The 20609-nt window shown below is 40.5% G+C and overlaps 1 protein-coding gene across 1 annotated transcript; it reads right to left on the bottom strand.

Annotated features, from left to right (window-relative positions):
* Nucleotides 1-19134: 19134 nt before the first annotated feature.
* LOC116587869 (olfactory receptor 2W1-like) lies at nucleotides 19135-20063 on the bottom strand. Its single transcript, XM_032338386.1, is given in 2 exon segments — nucleotides 19135-19919; nucleotides 19922-20063. Coding segments are annotated over 2 exon segments (927 nt in total).
* Between the last annotated feature and the right edge of the window lie 546 nt (nucleotides 20064-20609).

The raw sequence follows: 20609 nt of genomic DNA on the forward strand, positions 1-20609 counted from the left end.
TTGTCTCTTAGTGTTGTTAACTGTTCCCTTTGCTGTGCAAAGCTTTTTATCTTGATGAAGTCTCAATAGTGTGAAGTTAGTCTTAGAAAATATATTGTAATCCCTAGGGACTGTCTGTGGAAGCAGCTGAAATGTCAGCAGTGTTCCTCTTCTCAGGCTGTTGAATGCAATGGCCCTGGCAGGAGCAGAATCCCACGATCCCCAGGGGCAGGGCACATGTTAGTACGTATGAAAGAATGTAACCCTCAGTCTTCCCTTTCTTTCTTTTTCTCTCTCTCTTTTTTTAAGATTTTATTTATTTATTTGACAGACAAAGATCACAAGTAGGTGGAAGTGGGGGGGGTGGGGAAGCAGGGTCTTCACTGGGCAGAGAGCCCAATGAGGGGCTCAATCCCAGTACCCTGTGATCATGACCTGAGCCAAAGGCAGAGGCTTTAACCACTGAGCCACCCAGGCACCCTCAGTCTTCCCTCTCTGAACCTGGTGATTACTAGCCTAAACATCCTGCTCCTCCCTTATCCATGACTAACTCCCTGCATGCCTATGTGTAGGGGATAATGCAAGCCTGCTTTAAGATATTTGCCATCCCTTTGTACTCCTTGTCCACACTTGGAAGCATCTGTCCTTGCTTTTCTGATAAAAAATAAAATAAAATCTATGTGCGGGATTCAGCTGTGGCTGCTCTCCCTTTCAGAGGCAGCTCTGCATGGCCACTCAGATTGCTGTCTGAGAACCTTATTTCTGTGTGTGATGACACAATAGTTCATTTTTGCTTTCATTTCCCTCACTTCTAGAGACATGTCTTGAAAGAAGTTTCTGTGGCTGATGTTGAAGAAGTTACTGCCTGTGTTCTCCCCTAGGATTTTGATGGATTCTTGTCTCACATTGAGGTCTTCCATCCATTTTGAGTTTATCTTTATGTATGGTGTCAGAGAATAGTCCAGTTTCATTCTTCTGCATGTGGGTTTCCAATTTTCCCCAGCACCATTTACTGAAGAGACTTTTTTCCATTGGATATTCTTTCCTGATTTGTCAAAGATTAGTTGACCATAGAGTTGGGGGTACCTATCTGGGCTTTCTATTCTGTTACATTGGTCTGTGTGTTTATTTTTGTGTGAATACCATAGTGTCTTGATGACCACAGCTTTGTAATAGAACGCGAAGTCAGGCATTATGATGCCTCCAGCTTTGTTTCTCTTTTTTCAACATTCCCCTAGTGATTCAGGTTTTGTTCTGGTTCCGTACAAGTTTTAGGATTATTTGTTATAACTTTGTGAAAAATGCCAATGGTATTTTCATATTGATGGCACTGAAAGTGTAAATAGCTCTGGGTGGCATAGACATTTTCACAATTGTATGAATATACATGAATATAGTTTATTCTTCCAGTCCATGAATATGGAATGTTTTACCATCTCTTTGTGTCTTCCTCTATTTCTTTCATAAGTGTTCTGTAGTTTGTAGAGTATAGATTCTTTACCACTTTGGTTAGGTTTATTCCTAGGTATCTTATAGTTTTTGTGCTATTGTAAATGGAATGGGTTCCTTAATTTCTCTTTCTTCAGTCACATTGTTTGTGTATAGAAATGCAACTGATTTCTGTGCATTGATTTTGTATCCTGCCATGTTGCTAAATAGCTGTATGAGTTCTAGTAATTTGGGGGTGGATTCATTTGGTTTTTCACATAAAGTATCATGTTATCTGTGTAGAGAGATTGTTTGACTTCTTATTTGCCAATTTGAATACCTTTTATTTCTTTTTGTTGTCTGATTGCTGAGGCTAGGACTTCTAGTACTATGTTGAGCAATAGTGGTGAGAGTGGGCATCCTTGTTGTGTTCCTGATCTTAAGGGAAAAGCTCTCAGCTTTTCCCCATTGAGAATGATACTCATGTGAGCTTTTCATGGATGGCTTTTATGATATTGAGGTATGTTACCTCTATCCCTATATTTTGAATAGTTTTAATCAGGAAAGAATGCTGTATTTTGTCAAATGCTTTTTCTGCATCAGTTGAGAGGATCATATGGTTCTTGTCCTTTTCTTTTATTAATGTGCTCTATGACTATAATAAAGCATATATCTAAAAATATAGGTCAAAAGCTTCTGCACAGCAAAGGAAACAGTCAACAAAACAAAGAGGCAACCCATGGAATGGGAGAAGATATTTGCAAATGACAGTACAGACAAAAGGCTGGTATCCAGGATCTATAAAGGACTTCTCAAACTCAACACACACAAAACAGATAATCATGTCAAAAAATGGGCAGAAGATATGAACAGACACTTCTCCAATGAAGACACACAAATGACTATCAGACGCATAAAGAAATGTTCATGATCACTAGCCATCAGGGAGATTCAAATTAAAACCACATTGAGATACCACCGTACACCTGTTAGAATGGCCAAAATTAGCAAGACAGGAAACAACGTGTATAGGAGAGGATGTGGAGAAAGGGGAACCCTCTTCCACTGTTGGTGGGAATGTAAGTTGGTTCAGCCACTTTGGAGAACAGTGTGGAGATTCCTCAAGAAATTAAAAATAGAGCTTACCTATGACCCTGCAATTGCGCTACTGGGTTTTTACCCCAAAGATACAGACTTAGTGAAAAGAAGGGCCGTCTGTACCCCAGTGTTTATAGCAGCAATGGCCATAGTCGCCAAACTGTGGAAAGAACCAAGATACCCTTCCATGGACGAATGAATAAGGAAGATGTGGTCCATATACACTATGGAGTATTATGCCTCCATTAGAAAGGATGAATCCCCAACTTTTGTAGCAACATGGACGGAACTGGAAGAGATTCTGCTGAGTGAAATAAGTCAAGCAGAGAGAGTCAAGTATCATATGGTTTCACTTATTTGTGGAGCATAAGAAATAACAAGGAGGATATAGGAAGATGAAGAGGAGAAGGGAGTTGAGGGAAATTGGAAGGGGAGGTGAACCATGAGAGACTATGAACTCTGAAAAACAACCTGAGGGTTTTGAAGGGGCGGGGGGTGGAAGGTTGGGGGAGCCAGGTGTGGTGGGTATTATGGAGGGCACAGATTGCATGGAGCCCTGGGTGTGGTACATAAACAATGAATTCTGTTAGGCTGAAAAGAAATTATAAAAAAAATTAAAAAAATTAATTTAAAATAATAATAAAAATAAAATTTATTTAAAATAAAATTTAAAAAAAGAATGAATGAAATGATTTTAAAAAACAAAAACATAGGTGGGAAAAATACAAGTTAAAAAGCTACTGTGAGGGGCACCTGGGTGGCTCAGTGGGTTAAAGCCTCTGCCTTCAGCTCAGGTCATGATCCCAGGGTCCTGAGATCAAGCCCCACATCTGGCTCTCTGCTCAGCAGGGGGCCTGCTTCCTCCTCTCTGTCTGCCTCTCTGCCTACTTGTGATCTCTGTCTGTCACATAAATAAATAAAATCTTAAAAAAAAAGCTACTGTGAAATATAAGTTGATATAATAAACCTCTAGCTGGAATGAAAGATTAAGAAAACAGCAGAAGGAAAGCATAAGAAAAAGAAAAAGAAAGAAAAGGAGTGTTTTATCTGAAAAATAAACAAGCCTGGAGCTCAATATACAATTTTCCCCTGGCAGTGGGATTTTACAGTCTTTTTTTTTTTTCTCCCAAGATTTTATTTATTTATTTGTCAGAGAGAGAGAGAGAGAGAGAGAGAGAGAGAGAGAGAGAGAGAATGCACAAGCAGGTAGAGTGGTAGGCAGAGTCAGAGAGAGAAGCAGGCTCCCTGCTGAGCAAAGAGCCTGATGCCCAGGACGCTGAGATCATGACCTGAGCTGAAGGCAGCAGCTTAACCCACTGAGCCACCCAGGCGTCCTGGGATTTTACAGTCTTATGGGGTCATAGGGGAGGGGACATATGGGGAGGGGACAGCCTCGCTGTTTCTCAGGTATCCCTGCCTGGGCAGAGTTTTCCCATCCCATTAGGGGAATCAGCTCATTGGAAACCCATCCTCTGTACTTTTTCTTCCCTGGTGGCTTTCTTTGCTTCTTCCAAGGGTCAGAGCAGAAATGGCTGCAGCCAAACGTCTGGCCCAGAACAGAGAAATTGCAGTATGCTCTCTTCGGTAAACCCTCCAAGACAAACCACATCCATATCTGTCTGCACTGCTGAAAACCACAGCGTCCTGTTGTGTGCACCCGTAGCGGCTCTCTCAGTGGTGGTCACAGGAGCCCAGGACTGCCTCTGCCCTCTATGCATCTAAAACCGCAGGTGGCCATGGGCATACACAGGTGCCTGAAGCTTCTGGATCAAGTCCTGGATCATGGCTCACTCCATCCTTCCTTCCTTCCTACTTTTCCTACTTTAAAGACTTTTCCTGGCACTACCACCCTAGGAGTTTTTGCCTATTCACCAGGTGCAGGTTCCTGATTTTTTTCAGGCTACTCAAGAGAAGAGCGATTCTCATCTCGCCTGGCTTGTGGTTTATGACGATCTGAGCTGAGAGTCCCTTCCTGGGCTCACTGACCATACCTGCTTTTTGGCTCCACTTCTTGGACACTCTGCTACCAGAAATCTTCTTTTGTTCTAAGGCTTTTTGTACCAGGAGACTGCAATACCCTACATAGAATTCTGACTTTTCATTTCCAGAGCCCCTTTCAGAGAGGGATGTTTCTCTTAGAGCAGGTTTCTAAGGGTTCTGATTTTGCGCTCCAGTGTTCTACCACTTTCCGGGAGCCGGCTTATGGAGGCTCCCTCCCCCTTCTGTTTATCTTCTGATAAGTCCCTGCAGATTCATGACTCTGCACGTCCTACCTTGCAAAACACGGCCGCTTTTCTGCTTGTTGAGATCCAGATATGTATTCTTACATCTTAGGCTGATTTTGTTGGTGTTCAAAATGGTTTTGTAGATATCCTGCTAAATTCAGGGCGCCGGTGAAATGGGATCCCATACTCCTCCAAAATCTTGCTTCTCCCTTTAAGGGTTTTTTTTTTTTTTTTTCCTTTTACCAGCATTTTATTTAAATTTTTTTTTTTTTGCTTTTATTTTTATTTTTATTTTTATTTTTTATTTTATTATTTTTTTTTATTTATTTCCAGCATAACAGTATTCATGCTGGAAATAAATTAAGGGTTTTTTAGGTAGAGTTTCAGTCACTGTTCAGTCATGGAAGAAATATAAGCCGTTTCAATGAAAGCATGTTTAAGATAAAAATACTTCGAGTAGATGTTGGTAGTCTTGTCAAGTGCAGGAAACACTGAAGTGTCTGCATGTTGAGTGTAGGAACCCGCTTCTAGCCCAGGGCTGGGGTATAAGGGCAGAGAGCCCAGGTGCTTTGTGCAGGGCCAGGTAGAGCTGGGACTCAAGACTACCCACTAGACGTTCCCCCTGGCTGCAGCAGTGCCTGCAGAGCACTGAGGAGGGGGCACTGTCCTGTGGGTGCTGGTGAATCTGAAGAGCTTCCGTGTGGTGGTGGTAGGTCAGTGACTACATGGAGACTGGATTATGTGGTGTCACTGGGGATGCTCACAGGAACAGAAACAGAGTAATGAGGAAGTTCTTCCTACTTGATACAGCCTTCGAATACCTATTTATGGCTGTCTGATAGAATCCAACTAGAAGTGCCTTGGCAAAGAAAAAATGTCATTTTAGATGACCCAATCCACCACTGCAAAGCCCGGTACAGAAAGTTAGGTTCAGAGTAGAAAGTTTAGTATGTGGCACTGGCTAGCTGTATGTCCTGTGTAATGCTCAACTCATCTTTAGATTCTCAGCATCTGTACATCTCCTTGCACACTAGCTTAGCAAACTAGCATAGCAACTTTCTGCTTCTGCCTAACCTGAGCAATTGTTCAGACAAATAAAAATGCTCTCATCATCTCCCCCAAAAGAGGAGACAAAGTCTTCAAAGTCTTTTTATTCATTTATGGGAATTTTAATTACCCTTCTAATTCAGTCATAGACCATTCGTATATATAGCAAACTAAGAGTGGGGTTTGCCTTTTATTTACTTATTTATTTGTTTATTTAATTCAATTTTATTAAGGTGTATATTTTTACCCGAAAGTTTAATTTAAAGTGTAGTTAGTGGATGTGGTGCATAAACAATGAATCTTGGAATGCTGAAAAAAACAAAATTAAGATGTTAAAAAAGTAAAAAAATAAAAAGAAAAAAATAAAGTCCAGTTAGTTAACACATAGTGCAATATTAGCTTTGGGTGTAGCATTTAGTGATCCATCACTTACATACAACCACCTGTGCTCATCATAAGAAGTGTCTTCCTTCATACCATCGGCCATTTAACCTATCTTTTCCACCCTCCAGCAGCCCTCAGTTTGTTTTCTCTAGGTAAGTTTGTTTTCTGGTTGCCTCTCTATTCCCTCTCCCACATGTTCACTTGTTTTGTTTCTTAAATTCCATACATGAGGGCGCCTGGGTGGCTCAGTGGGTTAAGCCACTGCCTTCGGCTCAGGTCATGATCTCGGGGTCCTGGGGTCAAGCCCCGCATCAAGCTCTCTGCTCAGCGGGGAGCCTGCTTCCTCCTCTCTCTCTGCCTGCCTCTCTGCCTCCTTGTGATCTCTCTCTGTCAAACATATAAATAAATAAATAAATAAATAAAATCTTTAAAAAAAATTCCATACGTGAGTGAAATTGTATTGTATTTGTCTTTCTCTGACTCGTTCCATTTAGCATAGTGCTCTCTGGTTCCGTGCACATTGTTGCAAATGGCAAGAGTTCATTCTTTGATTGTGCTTCCGTCATTCTTATTGATGCTCAGCTGCTGCTTGGGCAGGTGAAGTACTTTCAAAATGGCCCGCCCCTCCCTCCCTCTGTTCCTTCCTTCCTCCATTCCTTTAGGAAAACAGTCCAATGATCTTAATATTTTCCTGAACCCACTGAGAATAATTTGTAGCCATGATGCCCCCTCATCACACCTGAAAATATGTCATGTATTTCACGACATAAGGGCATTCTTTTACATAATCACTGAATCCAAGACCTCACCATGGGCAGAATGCCCTTCAATTTTTGTTTGATGTTTTCTTATTACATTCAGGTTATGCATTTTTGTCAGGGACATCACAGCAGTGATGCTCGGTTCCTTTTCTTGTGGAATATCAGCTTGTACACAATTTTGGTATGTCATATTAATGATGTAACCTGTGATCACTTGGTTAATGTGATACCTGCTGGTTTTCTCCATATAAAGTTGATCAGTTTTAATAATCAGTAATCAGAATTTGGAATAAAGTTCTGTGGGGAAGCAATTTCAGAATGTGTAAATAACCCAGTGCCCAACAAACTCACCTTCCAGTTAAACATCCAATTATATTTCTTGCTTGAATTATTTCTATTATGATTTTCCTAACCCTATCTTATCATATCTCACCATTCTGTCTTCCTGTATTCATTGGTTGGCATTTACTTCACATCTTATCATATCCCATTTTTTAATTTGTATCTGTGTAGACTGATGGATTCCTATTTTGTTCAGTGATCTGTAAGCTGTGATTATTATTATTTATTTTGATGTGAAAACTGTCTAAGATTGTACCACTGGGCACCCCTTCAAGCCAGTTTCTCTGTCTTTCCTACATATCTCCATCATTTGAGTATTACTTTCTGGTACAAAAAAGAACTTCCTGGGGCACCTGGGTGGCTCAGTGGGTTAAAGCCTCTGCCTTCGGCTCCCGTCGTGATCCCAGAATCCTGGGATCGAGCCCCGCATCAGGCTCTCTGCTTAGCAGGGAGCCTGCTTCCTCCTCTCTCTCTGCCTGCCTCTCTGCCTACTCGTGATCTCTGTCTGTCAAATAAATAAATAAAATCTTTTAAAAAAAAAAAAGAACTTCCTGAGTTATCCACCTTTCCCTGCCCCAGCCCTGGGATAAGGCATTTGTCTAAAATTTCTGGTTTAGCAAGGCTGCCATTCAGAATAGAAGAAGAGGTAATCAAATTCCCAGAGGGAAAAACCTGAAGGAGTTTGTGACCACTATACTAGCCTTGCAAGAAATATTAAAGGGAACTCTTTGAGTGGGAAACTATATATCATGCCACCCTGAGATCTGCTGCTAACCCTATTTGTCTTTCCTTGTACCTTAGGGAGCCTCTTTTTTCTTTGTTTTTTGTTGTTGTTCATCTCCATATTTTGCAAATTTAGCTACAATATGTCTTGTTGTTGGTCTGTTCTTGGGGATTTTGATGGGAACTTTCTGTGCTTCCTGAATTTGGATATATGTTTCCTTCCCTAGATTACGGAAGTTTTGAGCTGTTATTTTCTCAAATAAACCTTCTGCCCCCATTTCTCTCTTCTTCTTTTGGGGACTCCTATGATATGAATGTTACTATGCTTAATGGAGTCACTGAGCTCCCTAAGTGTACTTTCATGATCCAATACCTTTCTTTCCCTCTTCTTTTCAGAAGAGGGAAGTTTTAGCTTCCATATCACTTTTTCAGACCAATATCACTGATGAATATGGATGCTAAGATTCTCAACAAGATCCTAGCAAACAGGATCCAACAGCCCATTAAAAAGATTATCCACCATGACCAGGTGGGATTCATCCCTGGCCTACAAGGATGGTTCAACATTCGCAAATCAATCAATGTGATACAACAAATTAATATGAGAAGAGAGAAGAACCACATGGTCCTCTCAATTGATGCAGAAAAAGCACTTGACAAAATCCAGCATCCATTCCTGATTAAAACGCTTCAAAGTATAGGGATAGAGGGGACATTCCTGAATTTCATCAAATCTATCTATGAAAGACCCACAGCAAATATCATCCTCAATGGGAAAAAGCTTGCGTCCTTCCCGTTGAGATCAGGAACACGACAAGAATGCCCACTCTCACCACTCTTGTTCAACATAGTATTAGAAGTCCTAGCAACAGCAATCAGACAACAAAGGGAAAGAAAAGGTATCCAAATTGGTAATGAAGAAGTCAAACTCTCTCTCTTTGCAGATGACATGATTCTTTATATGGAAAACCCAAAAGACTCGACCCCCAAACTACTAGAACTCATACAGCAATTCAGTAATGTGGCAGGATACAAAGTCAATGTGCAGAAATCAGTGGCTTTCTTATACACTAACAATGAAAATACAGAAAGGGAAATTAGAGAATCAATTCCATTTACCATATCACTTATTCATTCCTCAGCTTCTTCCATCCTTGTGGTCCTTAGCTCTAGTCTGTTTTGAATCTCCATTATTATATTTTTCATTTTGGCTGATTAGTTTTTTTAAATTTAATTTCTTTTCAGTGTACCAGTATTCATTGTTTATGCACCACACCCAGTGCTCCATGTAATCCGTGCCCTCCATAATACCCACCACATGGCTCCCCCAACCTCCCACCCCCCGCCCCTTCAAAACCCTCAGATTGTTTTTCAGAGTCCATAGTCTCTCATGGCTGATTAGTTTTTAATTAATTAATTTGACAGACAGAGAGTACCAGTAGGCAGAGAGGCAGGCAGAGAGAGTGTGGGGGAAGTAGGCTTTCCGCCGAAGCAGAGAGCCTGATGCGGGACTTGATTCCAGGACCCCAGGATCACGACCTGAGCCGAAGGCAGCGGACCAACCCACTGAGCCACCCAGGCACCCCGCTGATTAGTTTTTATGTCTTTTATCTCTGTGGTAAGAGCCCTCCTGGTGTGTTCTATGCTTTTCTCAAGATTAGCGCGTATCCTAATGATTGTTGCTTTAAATTCTGGATCAGGCACATTACTTATATTACTTATATATGATTAGATCCCTGGCTGTCACCTTTTCTTGGTCTTTCTTTTGGGATGAATTTCTCTGTGTTGGCATTTTATCTAGTTCTCTGTCTTCTTCTCTGTGTTAGAAGAGCCTGTTAATGTGTTCCTGCTCCTGAGAGTAATGGCTTTGTAAGAAGCGGTCATATATTGTTCAGGGCCTGGTGCTTCAGGAAGTGTCTATGATGTGTGCTGCTTACACCCTGCTGCTGTGTTATGGCTGCTTTTTCCCTCGGGCCAGTCCTCTACAGAATTTCTTTGTGCCTGCAGCAGGAAGTATTTGGACCTTGGCCAGAATGTGGATGTGCTCTTGTCTGCTTGTTAAAAGAGACCTGATGCTATTTTCACTAGAGCTGAAGCTTTGCAGAACTCTGTGGTCAATAAACATCATGCGTATGGGTGGGTTTTCTTCTGGGAGAGAGTCCCACTGCTCTGGTTCTCAGCACACTTGCCTGAGAAAAGGAGTAGCAGCAGATGGTGAGGAGAAGGCAGGACTTGGTGTAACCAGTTTAGGCTGTGCTGTTGGTGCTGTGTTTCTTGCTGAAGTTAGTTTATGTTGAGGGATGGGGGAGGGAATTGACACAGGTTGCCTCACTCATGTTGGAGAAGGGAGCTTCCACATGCTGTTGTTGGGGACAGTTCACTTCCGGTGAACTACCTTCCCTGGTATGTCCCAAGAATGCCTCAGATCCCTGAATTCACCCTATTTGTGTCCAGACTGTCTGACTCCCAGCAGTGCGATGCACCTATGTTCTATCCTAGACAGGCTGGCTGAGTTTTTAAACTCCAGCTTTAGGGACTGGCATGGTCCTCTGTGGGGAGGATCTTACTGTACTGGGACTGATGCAGGTTTGTCCCAGAAAGACAGTCCCACCAAAGCTCAGGAACATGACATTTGGAATAAAGTGCAGCAAAGAGCTATCCAGGTTAGCTGCCCTCAGCAGGTGTCTCTGTGCCTATGCTGAGGTAGGTGTGAGGGTAATGACGTCTGCCAGTTCTTTTTTCTCTGCAGAGGCAATATTGCTTCTCCCAGATATGCTCCGAGATGGGGGGGCCTTCTCTCCCTGTGCACACCATCACCTCAATTCACACCATCTGCTACTGGGCTATCTGCCCTCCTCCACAGAGTACTGCGGCTCCCTCAGGGCTCCACACCGCCTTAAGCCAGACATCTAATACTCCAGTGTTTGTATCCATTTTGTAAAGACGCATGAAGTTTAGCTCCTCTCACTTTCTGTGTTGGTGGCTTTGGGGGAGTGTTTTCCAGGCGTGATCCCCTGTTTTCCTCTCTTTCTTTCTTGCTTCTGTCTGTGACCAGGGCTCCCTCCTCTATGCAGCTCCTTCGATCCTTTTATCAATGCAAACGCCACTCTGCCCCTCCTACTTTCCACAACGTGACCTCTTACCTCCCTCTAGTTTGAAGTTTGTTCTGCTGGTCTTCAGACTGATTTCTCAGGTGTTCAGAAAGTTCATATTTATCTAGCTGTGTTCCAGGAATGGGGCAGGCCGAGGGTCCTCCTGCTACTCTGCCGTCATAGCTTCTCATGATCACATTGAGAATAAACATCATATGAAATAGCCCTCTCATGAGTAGTTCTTTCCTTGCTGCTGCTGGTGTGTCTTCTATGACTCTGCCACTTTCCCATTTTCTTGCTGTTAGCAAACACGTGAAGTATATCCGTTGCAGCTTCCTGGGAATCATCTTCCCACTACTGTTTTGAGACTGACCCCTTGCTCTACTCAGCTGTCTGGGCAGAGAGCCCTCCGGGACCACCCATTCTAAAATAGCATTTTCTACTACTCTCCCCTAACTCTCCTTTATTTTTAATGTCTTTTTAAAAATTAGGGTTTATTGAAATATAGTTGAGATATAAAATTGTAAGATATTTAAAATACACATCATCGTGATTTGCTGTTTTATATATATATTGTGAAATTATATCTCTCCCCAAGTAATTAAAGAACTTATCCATCACCTCGTGTTTTTGGTTTGGTTTGTTTTGGTGAGTATCTCAGTTCTATTCTCTTAGCAATTTCAATGATAAAATACACTATCACCATGTTCTACATGAGCTCCTCAGACCTATTTATCTTATAGCTGAAGTTTGTGCCTTTTTATCAACCTCTGTTTCACTCCCCAGCCCCTGCCAACTTTTTCACTACTCTGTCTCAATGAGCTTGACTCTTTTATTTTAAAATTTATTTTTTATTTATTTTCAGCGTAACAGTATTCATTATTTTTGCACCACACCCAGTGCTCCATGCAATCTGTGCCCTCTATAATACCCACCACCTGGTACCCCGACCTCCCACCCCCCCACCACTTCAGACCCCTCAGGTTGTTTTTCAGAGTCCATAGTCTCTCATGGTTCACCTCCCCTTCCAATTTCCCCCAACTCCCTTCTCCTCTCCATCTCCCCTTGTCCTCCATGCTACTTGTTATGCTCCACAAATAAGTGAAACCATATGATAATTGACTCTCTCTGCTTGACTGATTTCACTCAGCATAATCTCTTCCAGTCCCGTCCATGTTGCTACAAAAGTTGGGGATTCGTCCTTTCTGATGGAGGCATAATACTCCATCGTGTATATGGACCACATCTTCCTTACCCATTCGTCCGTTGAAGGCTTGACTCTTTTATAAAGATCCACATATAAGTAATATCATGCAGTATTTGTCTTTAACTTATCTCACTTGGCATAATGCCCTCAAGGTCCATCTGTGTTGCCAGTGTCAAGGTGTCCATTCTCATGGATAAGTAATAGTCCTATTATGTGTATATAATAAAAAATTAAATGCCCATATTATGTATGAATTTCTTTCTGGGATTTCTCTGTTATTCCATCGATCTATGTGTATGTTTTTATTTAATACCACACAGCTGTAGTTAGTATGGCCTTGTAATGTAGTTGACATCAGGAAATGTGATGCTTTAAACTTTGTGGTTCTTTCATGATTCAGGTTCTTTTGTGGTTCCATACAAATGTTAGGACTGTTAGTTTGTATTTCTGTGAGAATTGGCATTGGGATTTTGGTAGGGATTGCATCGAATCTGTAGCTCGCTTTAGGAAGTATGTTCATTTTAACAATATTTTTCCAAGCCATGATCATTTATTTGTGTCTTCAATTATTATAATCAATTCTTACATTGTTCAGTGTGTAGGTCTTTCAGGTTCTTGGTGAAATTTATTCCTACCTCTTTTATTCTTCTAGATGCAATGGTAAGTGAGATTAATTTTCTTGATTTCCCTTTCTGGTAGTTTGTTATTAGTCTATACAAATGATGTATATTTGTATATTGATTTTATATCTGCAACTTTACAGAATTTGGTCAGTAGTTCCAACAGTTTTTTGGTGGAATCTTTAGGATTTTCTATGTAGGATATCATGTCATCTGCATATACAGACAGTTATTTCTTCCTTTCTGATTTAGATGCTTTTATTTCTTTTTCTTGCTTCGTTCTTCTGGCTAGGACTTCTAGTACTGTGTTGAATAGAAGTGGTCAGGGCGGACATCCACCGTTGAGTGTGATGTTAGCTGTGGGCTTGTCACAAAGGCCTCTATCATGCTGGTGTATCAGCCAGCTCAGAGACTGAACACAGGGCTCACTGGGATGCACTGTCATGAAAATTTGGAGAGGGAGTGTGCCTTCTGAGGAGGTCCACTGAAGCTGGTTCAGAGACTTGGAATACTGGTCCTCCTTATGATAGGAATGGTCAGGGCTTATACCTAAAGAACCATCATCCCACACTAGTTCCTGTGCACCTGTGGGATCCTCCTCCAATAGGCACCATGGCACATATGGCACTAAGCAGTAATGGAATTAGTGCACTTAACACAGGCTGTTTCCTGGTTGACATGCACACTGAGTCACTTACTTTTGGAATTGAAATTTGGTGACCATTCATGGGGAAGGGGAGCCCAAAAGGCAGGCACTGGACATTCTGGTAATACTACAACTGGGGGCTGATGAATATATTGGAAAGTAATGATAATAAAGAAAAGCAATAGGCCATATTTGTGCTCAGAATTCATGGAACATTTCTTCCCTGAAAGATAACTGATACAAAGGACAGAAACTTTCCCACTGATATTTTTGTTGACTAACATCAACATAAAATGTGACCCATCCTTTTCACATGGTTACTCTAAATGTGCACTTAAAATGATTGACTTTAAGTTATTCTTTCACATATTTCCTTTGATTCCACCAGTGCATCTAAAACAGAGTCTAATTTCTTTTGAATCCTCCAAAGAAAATGCATAGTTTTATAAAGTGTTAATAATGAGTATTCTCTGAAGAAATGACAAGTGACATGTAGCTAATATTATTCTCTATTGCAAAGGAATTGTTTTAACACTGATATGACTTTGTTTAACTGAACTGAAAGCTGGGAGCAGAAATAGCCTCATATCTATTTAGGACAGGTTTGCTGCCAACAGAGTCATGAACAGAATTTTAGTTTCAGAATTGTGGGGAAGGGATATTCAACCTATTCTGTCATTTCTTTTTTCCCTAATTAAAAAAATTCTTTTAAATCCAGTATAGTTAATACCCAGTATTATATTAGTTTCAGGTATACAATATGCAACAATTCTATATATTCCATAGATTCAAAAATTCTATACATTACTCAGTGCCCATTAAGATAAGTGTACTCTCCATCTCCTTCACCTGTTTCACCCATCCTCCCACCACCTCTGTAGTACCCATCAGTTTGTTCTCTATAGTTTGGTTCTTAAATTCCACTTCAAGTGAAGTCATAATGCTATTTGTCTATCTCTGACTCTCATTTTGCTTAGCATTATACTCTAGATCTATCCACATCATTGCAAATGTCAAGATTTCATTCTTTTATATGGCTGAGTAATATTCTATTACATATGCTGTATGTTATAACATAATACTAATATATAATAATATATTTCTAGCCGTCCTGCTTTATCTTTAAAAAGTATTTATGTGGCTCATTGAGTAGCTCTATTTTTATCTTCTTGAGGAACCCCCATGCTGTTTTCCAAATAGAGCTACCCTATAACCCAGCAATTATACTACTAGGCATTTACCCAAAGGATACAAACATAGTGAGTTGAAGGGACACCTGCACCCCACTGTTCATAGCAGTAATGTCCACTGTAGCTAAGATATGGAAAAAGCCCAGATGTCCTTTGAGATGAACGGATAAGGAGGATGTGGTGTCTATAGAGAATAGAGTATCACTCAGCCATCAAAGAGAGTGAAATCTTGCCATTTGCAATGATGTGGATGGAACTAGAGAGTATTATGCTAAGTGAAGTAAGTCAGGCAGAGAATGACAGATACCATATGATTTAATTCATATGTAGAATTTAAGAAACAAAACAGATGAACATAGGAGAAGGGAAGGAAAAATAAAACACAATAAAAATAGAGAGGGAGGCAAACCATAGAAACTCTGAGCTATCGCAAACAAACTGAGGGCTGTTGGAGTGGAGGTTGGTGGGCGGATGGGGTAACTGGGTGACGGGCATTAAGGATGGCACTTGATGTAATGAGCACTGGGTGTTATATGAAACGGATGAATCGCTGAGCTCTACTCCCGAAACTAATAAAACAGTATATGTTAACTAAGTTGCATTTAAATAAAGAATTAAAATAAGTGTTTATGTGGCAGCAGATAACTGATACAACCAGGAAAAGTGAGATGTCTGTTTCCCCAAACTCACAATTATTCTTTGTGTTATAAAACTTTTAAATGTTATTCCAGGGAATCTCCAGCACTTGGCCCTGATTAACTGAAGCCATCCTTGGGTCCAAGATGTCAGTCACTTACCTAGAAGACCATTCATACTTTCCTCCAGGTGCTGGAGCCTGGGTATGTTTCCTCATCCATCATGTTGTCTCACAGGAGATCTCTGTCATCTGTGTGGACAGGGACAAGCATGTGCCATAACAGTGTAACATTGTTTTTCCAGTCTTGTCACTGTCAACTTCTTCCCTGTGACATTTTCACATCACAGTTATACCGCGTGTCTGTTCACATATAGTTGCTCTTTCAAAGGCCACCAATCACTTGCCCTTGGGAGTGATTTATCTGATGTGAATTCATACCTTGGGAGAAATACAAATTTTAGGATTATTTGTTCCAGCTCTTTGAAAAATGCCGGTGGAATTTTGATTGGGATGGCATTGAAAGTATAGATTGCTCTAGGCAGTATAGACATTTTAACAATATTTATTCTTCTGATCCATGAGCATGGAGTGTTTTTTCATCTTTTTATTCCTTCTTCAATTTCTTTCATGAGTGTTCTGTAGTTCCTCGATTACAGATCTTTTACCTCTTTGGTTAGGTTTATTCCCAGGTATCTTACAGTTCTTGGTGCTGTAGTAAATGGAATTGATTCTCTAATTTCCCCTTCTGTGTTTTCATTGTTATTGTATAAGAAAGCAACTGATTTCTGTGCATTGATTTTGTATCTTGCCACATTACTGAATTGCTGTATGAGTTCTAGTAGTTTGGGGGTGGAGTCTTTTGGGTTTTCCATATACAGTATCATGAGAGAGTTTGACTTCTTCCTTGCCAATTTGGATACCTTTTATTTCTCTTTGTTGTCTGATTGCTGTTGCTAGAACTTCTAATCCTATGAATCAGCTACTCAGTGTGACTAAAACTTTAATATGGAAGGAAATAATTTAAAAGGAAATCAACTAAAGAGTTAGCAGTCATTATTTCTAGGTTATGAGATAATTGAGAAACTTTTTCTTTTATTTTTCCTGTTTTTCTCATGTCCAAATACACACTTAAAAGGATTCCATAATATTATGAGGGTGAGAGAAAACCTAGAGTATCTTTCCCTTCTTTTAGTTGTCAGGTGTTGCAAATGTTCTAAATGTTTAAAGCCTAAAGATGTTGCTCCTGTATTCATTGCCCAATGAATATTTGTTATACTCTGTAGAATAAGAGTATTTCATGTATATTTATTTATTTATTTATTTATTTTTTTTTTTTTAAAGATTTTATTTATTTATTTGACAGAGAGAAATCACAAGTACACTGAGAGGCAGGCAGAGAGAGAGAGAGAAGGAAGCAGGCTCCCTGCCGAGCAGAGAGCCCGATGCGGGACTCGATCCCAGGACCCTGAGATCATGACCTGAGCCGAAGGCAGGGGCCTAACCCACTGAGCCACCCAGGCGCCCCTCATGTATATTTATTAAGAAAATATCCATTCACTTATTCATTCTCTGTATTTATTAAACATGTAGTTCATGTCAGAAGCCAATTTAGACACAGGAAAATCACACATGAGTAAGAGGTTCTATGTTGTTGAAAAGCTCACCAATGCCTTTCCCCAAACATACATACAGACAAATATATAAAATGAGGTAATGCCATAATAGTGGCAGGGACTGGTTTTGGAGGGAATTCAAAGGGCAGATTGATGAGATTTGTAAGAATTTCTATGCAGAGGTAAGATTATAACTGGGTTTAGGAGTCTCGTGAGAGGTTTGTAAGTGATAAATCAGTAGGTTATCAAGATTGGTGACAAGCATATCACCACAAAGAAGAGGTGATATTCATTTCCAAGGGCCACACTGCCACCATTCCGTACATTCTCCTCCCAAGTCCTTAGAACACCATAAAGTTTCTATTGTCTCTAGGGCTTCCTGTCTTTGGGTATCATCACCCTCTCTCAGATTCCTCATTATTGCCAAGGCTTACACATCTGATGATTTTAAAGTTACCTGCAAAAAGGAATTAAAACTATAAATAAAGGCATAGTGTTTTCCCTGTGGAATCCTGGGAACCACAAGGTTTGAAGATGGGAGAGAAAAGACTGTTAAGCCTTACAAACCCTGTACTCCCACCCAGTACTCCAGGTGGATGGAAGTTTACTTGACTTTGAAATCACAGAGCAAGGACCCTATAAATGTGAGGACTGTCTTGTGCAGAGAGGATTTCCAGTCTCTTGAAATGGTCATCTTGTATAGAAGGGAGTATTTCTCTCTCCAGCGTCCAGATTATCAGAGTTTGAATGTATTTACCAGTAAAGCAAAGTAAAAACATATGGGGAACAAATATGAGATTGCTAAGTTCTTTTGCCAAATAAGAACATCAAGCCCCTTTCCAAAAAATTACCATCTATTACCACCTTAACTTAATAAAAGAAAAAATATAAAACCAGAGTAAGAAGATACTATTAAATAATGAATACCCTTTTATATGGATTTCTTTTAGGTGATACTCCTCATTTCCTTCATTTCTCTTATCTAAGAGCCTAGAGAAACCATTACTCACCTACTTTCACAGGTGTTTGGGAAGGAAATTAATTAAAATCTGTAAAGCCCTGTTAATTTTCTGTTTAGAGACTTAACATCTCCCTATTCTCTATAATAGTGGTTCTGAAAATTTAGACTAATACCTGTGGTGTTTGTTAAAAATATCAGTTGCTGGGTCCATTGTAGATGGTTGGTTCAGTAGGTCTGAGGAGGGCCCAAGAGTGTGCATTACTGATAAGGGGCCAAGTGATGCTATTGCAGGTGGTCCAAGGGCACGCTACCTTACAGGAAACACTCAAACTCCTTATCAGGCCATAGAGGGTAAAAGTTAAGCTACTCTAACAGAGAGAGCCTAAAGTAAAGGGCTTAATTAATATTAAAATAATATAGAAGCTTTTCCTCCTGTAATAGTCTGGAGACATTCTCTGTTGCAGGGATGGATGTTTCCATGTTATTTTTCCATTCCTTATTAGGGCTTTTGGTAAAGCTAGGTACGCTCCACATTGACATTCTAGCCAAGATGAAGGGGAGTGAGAAGGGTGAGATCAAGTGGCTTCATATTTGAGAAGATAACCCAGGAGTTACACACATTGCTTCCCTGGCATTGTGTTGGTGAAGGCCAGGCTCAGAAATGCGATACACACTTTGTGGCCCTGTGTCCAGTTAAAACTAGGAGAAGTTGGAATGGGTATTAGTGGGCAGATGATCTCCAGTACAGAAGCCCCAATATCAGTATCAGGTAGATGAAGAGAGGGTATGCCTATAAAATTGGTCAGTGAGGAAAGGAAAAAATTAGTGTACAGTGTAATCCTATATTAAAATAATTTCTATGTGAAATGTTAATACTTTGTACATATCTCGATTACTGTATTTAACCACATTTCATAATTATATGTTTAGTTGTCTACTGATCTTGATTAGTCTTGAAGGATTCTAAGTGTATGAATTGAAGTTTCTTTATGTGTCTATCTCTATCTCCTTAAAATTTTTCTCTCTTTACACTTATTTACAGTGCCATTAATTAGTACAATTCTTGGTACAGTGGTAACACCCAATAAATGCTCTTTGCAGAAAAGAATCAATTCATCTTTTGTTGGTAAAAGTCAGTATCATTTACTAGCTCTCTTCCATGTAACTCACGACTTGGCTGGTCATTTTTCAACACACAGTATTCTCTTTACTGCCCTCTTCACGTCTTTGTTTCTTAAAGTGTAGATCAGAGGGTTAAGGGTGGGTGTGATGATTGTGTAAAAGAGAGTAAAGAACTTTCCTTCATCTTGGGAGGTGCTATTCTGTGGCTTCATGTACATGTAAATGGCTGTTCCATAAAACAGAGTTACTACTGTGAGGTGGGAACCACATGTGTTAAGGACCTTACTCCACCTTGCTGCTGACTTGATCCTCACGACTGCTTGAGTGATTACTGCATATGAGATGAGAATTAGTGATAGAGGTACTAGAAGAAATATCACCCCGAGAGTAAAGAGAATGACCTCAATTACTTTTGAGTAGACACAAGACATCTTGATCAATGCTGGCATCTCACAGAAAAAATTATCCACTTCCCGGTGGCCACATCTTGGTAATTTCAAAGTCAGGGAGCAAAGAATTAACGCACTGCCAAGGCCACCTAACCACGTGGTGAGCACCATATTCTGGCAAAGCTGAGGGTTCATTATGACCATGTAGTGAAGAGGTTGACAGACAGCAGCATAGCGGTCATAGGCCATCACAGCCAAGAGAAGACATTCGGTGGCTCCCAGGTCAAGGGCAAAGAAGAACTGGAGCACACACCCTCCATACGTAATAGACCTTGTTGGACCCCATAGATTTACCAGCATCTGGGGGATAATGCTAGTCGTATAGCAGAGATCCAAAAAAGACAAATTGGATAAGAAGAAATACATGGGCGTATGGAGCTGGGTGTCTAGGTAGATACCAGAATGATGGTTGTGTTTCCTACCAGAGTCACAATATAGAAGATGAAGACCACCCCAGAGATGATGGGTTCTAGTTGGGGCCGATCAGAAAAGCCCAGCAGGATGAAATCTGTGGTGGAACTTCCATTGTTTGTGTCCATGGCTCCTTAGGAAAGTCTAGGAGACAAGATCGTGGTAATCAAACTAGCATCAGCCCTAGGCAGAAATAGCTTGCCATGTAGCTTACCATGAGTATCCCCAATTCAGTTGTTTGTGTGCTCTCTCCCATTTGGACCACCTCTGTTAACACTCCCTGTGCTCATTGCCCAAAGCCTCTCTGTGTTTACTCATAACCAGAGTGGTTCTAAAAATAATATATGGCAAACCCAGTCGCACCGAGTTATAAATCATTGAAATGGTTTAATGATGCCATGTCACCTATGTTTCTGTGTGATTTGGTTAAGTGATAAATCCATAAATTTAATATTAAGATTGGAAGAGTTGTTCCTTGTTGAAATTGTGACATAAGCATACTTGGTCATGACAAATTTTTGCCTTACCCAAGAAGTGGAATTTCAGGTAAAAAGTTAAGGGACCCACTTCCTAGGGACAATCTTTAGTATTTGGCAGCAGGATCAGTTTCCATATTCATTTTCAAATGTGTTCATTCCAGCCATTACCGTCACTGTCCCTTCCTTGATTTCCCT

The sequence above is a fragment of the Mustela erminea genome, chromosome 4 (assembly GCF_009829155.1).
Source record: "Mustela erminea isolate mMusErm1 chromosome 4, mMusErm1.Pri, whole genome shotgun sequence".
Taxonomy (NCBI): domain Eukaryota; kingdom Metazoa; phylum Chordata; class Mammalia; order Carnivora; family Mustelidae; genus Mustela; species Mustela erminea.